Source organism: Trachurus japonicus, chromosome 23, assembly GCF_045865225.1.
Source record: "Trachurus japonicus isolate A0001 chromosome 23, Traja_1.0".
NCBI lineage: Eukaryota > Metazoa > Chordata > Actinopteri > Carangiformes > Carangidae > Trachurus > Trachurus japonicus.
Genome location: NC_140929.1, coordinates 19,732,911 through 19,736,216, shown reverse-complemented (window position 1 = coordinate 19,736,216; position 3,306 = coordinate 19,732,911). Strand labels below are relative to the sequence as shown.

Here is a 3,306-nt window from a genome sequence, read left to right as displayed (position 1 = left end):
GATGTTGACACCACCCTCACTCCCAGGCCAGGTTGATGCCATGAAGAAATCAGGGCCTGAGCTGCAGAGGAAAGGACAAGGCAGAATACTTTCTACTGTAACAGCTGTAATGAATATATTTCTCATTTTGGTTGTAGGGACAAGTATGAATAGCCAAGTTATTTTTGTCAAGTTTGCTGGACAGTATGAACAGACAGGTTTTTTGGTGGGTTCACACTATGATGCTGGTGTGTCAACATGAGGACAGAAATCCGGTCAGGGCTGTCCTGCAGTCACAGCCTCTGAGTTCATCTCTTGTTTTGTTTTGGCTGAAATATTTCACACTGGCAGGTACAAATTGATAAAAGTTGTCGGGAATGTATATATATTTTTTAAAGACGTGTTGCTTGCTTCCCTGAACAACCAGTAGAACAAGTTTATGTTGGAATTGAGCACAGGTCCAGTGTATAAATAAGCGACCCATGATGGGATGTAAGACAGTGGCTCGAACACATCCTGAGGTTCATTCTACAACACCATCAAGACTCACATACACAGAGACAAGATGAAAGCTGTTGCAGCCTTCATGCTGGTGCTGTGTTACCTGGCTGGTAGTCATGGTAAGTCACTGTTAGATACATTGTTATTACATAATAGATTTTTAAATCAGTGTATGATATAGTATAATGATGAAATGAATGACATTGTTGTTTCCTCTCACATAATGACTAATGATTTGTCTTCACAGCATTTAACTGCAGACAGGGACCAAGTCTGAGTGGTATCAATCAGATTGATGCTGGACTCGGAAAAGTGGTTGCAACAACCAGGTCCAATCGGGCATATGTCCTACTTGGATCAAGGTGGTACATTCTTGGCTATGTCTCACTCAAGCATATCTCGGTTGGACCAGCTGGACTGTGGGGGGTCAGCACCTCAAACCGAGTGTACAAGAGTGTAGGAGGCAACATGCTAAAGACCAGCGGTAACTATTGTTATCTCCACATGAACAAATATCCAGTCTATGTGGGCTTATCTGCCTCTCATCACTGATTTCATTTAGTTAACTGTATAATACAACAATGCTAGGGCAGCACTGTAATTGAAGACTAAATGCCTTGTCTCAATGTGTTTTCTTCAGGTGCGAGTCTGCAGCAGGTGGATGCTGGTGGTGATGGTCAGGTAGCTGCAGTAACATCTAGCCGTTACAGCTTCTGTCTGAGAGAGACCAGTGCTTTGGCCTACAAGGGAGTGGGCTCCCTGTACTGGAATACCCTGGGAAGGAGACTGAAGTACCTCAGCTGTAGCCCCAACAACGGCTGCTGGGGAGTCGACAGCAGCGACCAGATCTACTTCACACAGGTTTGGATCTGAGGCATCAGTGATATCTCATAATGTCAGCAACCTTCTTCACCCATGGATCACAGCAATAATAATGTAGGCTATATGCTTCTATGACAGAACGTGACATCAAGCTGTAGCGCAAGTGGCTGGTCATCTGTGTCAGGGCGATTGGCAATGATTGAAGTGGGGACCGACGGAAGTGTTTTTGGAGTGAATAGAGGTGGCCAGTTGTTCCAAAGGTAAGCCTTACTGTCTAGCACTGACACCCAAATATCTATTTTCATGCACTTACTGGAAAGCAAAATTGAAAAGTAATAATAAAAGATATCATTCCTCATTGACTAATTCATCTTGTGAATCTAAAGTGTTGTTTCCAATTAGAGTAAATGTCTTATCATAAATAAATGTACATAAACTTTGACATGACTTCTCTCTCAACAGACTTGGCATCTCCAGCAGTCGACCCAATGGCACAACTTGGCGGAACGTCCCAGTGTGTATGACCGCTCGCCACGTGGCGTACGACCTGGGCCGCCTCTGGGTTGTGACCACCTCTGGTACACTGATGCTGTGCACACACTAATCTCTAGACAGTCTTGACTGTCATCATTGTATTTTCTATCCTTTCTTGGATCATCGCTTGCACATCATTGATAGATAATCAGTAATCAATCTTTTTTTGGATATTTTTTGTATATGGGACATGGGGAAAGTGTGTAGCTAAGAGTAGAAAGAGTAGCTATGTTAATGTTGATAGACACGGACAACACAGTAAATTAAATTAAAGGAAAAAACTAATTGAATTGTGAAATAAATGACAATAATTAAAACAAATGCATTCATGCAACGTTCATCTAAATTGAACATTTTTAAACAGCCAAGGCATGTAAATGTCGACTTGCTAGATGACACCATTTCTACTATATTATTACATTTAATTATAAAGTTAAATTATTATGAAAAATATTACATTTATTATTCAATCATGAAGTGAATTTAGTTAGAATTGTGAATATAAAGGAATTATAGGAGCTTTGTGTGTTAGTTATTGTTATCACTGTATGGCCATTGGCCAACGATGAGGAAAACAGCTATTGACTTACCACTGGACTTCTGCCAAGAACAGCTGTAAATGCTAATTCTATGGAATAACAAAAACTTACAACTAGCCCCTTTAGTAGACAAGAAGTTACACTTCATTTTGACGTGTGAAAATTGTGCAGTTCTTTTATTTTTTCAATTCTTTGTGTTTTTACTATTCCATTCAAAGTTAGTAGTCCTATTTCAGGGTCACATACTTTGTTACTAAAATCTTAATTTAATAAATGTATTCTTGATGTCAGTAATCACACAGTACAGTCTTTGTAAAGCCTATCTGTACTTTTAAACTCAAGTAAAACAAATACCAAACAAAATAGCAAAAGCCACTTGACATAAACACACTATATAACACTTTGTATGTTTAAAACTGAAACTCTTTGTAATGCCTATTACAGATACTCACTGCAACTCTGATTGTTTCATGTCATGAGTGTTCATGTCTTAATATATCCTTGGAATAAATGATATTAATTCTTACCAATGTTTTGTATCATGATTATTTATTTAATTGGGTGTCCTAAATCATCCATAATGTTCAATAACACTTGTACATCTGAACAAAAAAGCACAAAGTTACCAGAGCGCTGTCAAAAACCTTAAACCTGAGAGGCCGTTTAGGAAATAATTCATATCTGCTCTCACACACACCACTATACTCACACACACACACTACTATACTCTCTGACACACACTATTATACTCATACACACACCACTATACTCTCACACACACTACTATACTCTCTGACACATACTATTATACTCATACACACACCACTATACTCATACACACACACTACTATACTCTCTGACACACACTATTATACTCATACACCACTATACTCTCTGACACACACTATTATACTCATACACACACACCACT

The 3,306-nt window shown here is 39.0% G+C and overlaps 1 protein-coding gene across 1 annotated transcript; it reads left to right on the top strand.

Annotated features, from left to right (window-relative positions):
• The first annotated feature begins 501 nt into the window (after window positions 1-501).
• Window positions 502-2,191, top strand: LOC146962875 (fish-egg lectin-like). Its single transcript, XM_085769374.1, has 5 exons — window positions 502-599; window positions 728-964; window positions 1,121-1,341; window positions 1,441-1,562; window positions 1,765-2,191. Exons 1-5 carry the CDS (start codon window positions 545-547, stop codon window positions 1,904-1,906), a joined length of 777 nt encoding a protein of 258 aa, XP_085625500.1. The 5' UTR covers window positions 502-544; the 3' UTR covers window positions 1,907-2,191.
• The last annotated feature ends 1,115 nt before the right edge of the window (window positions 2,192-3,306 follow it).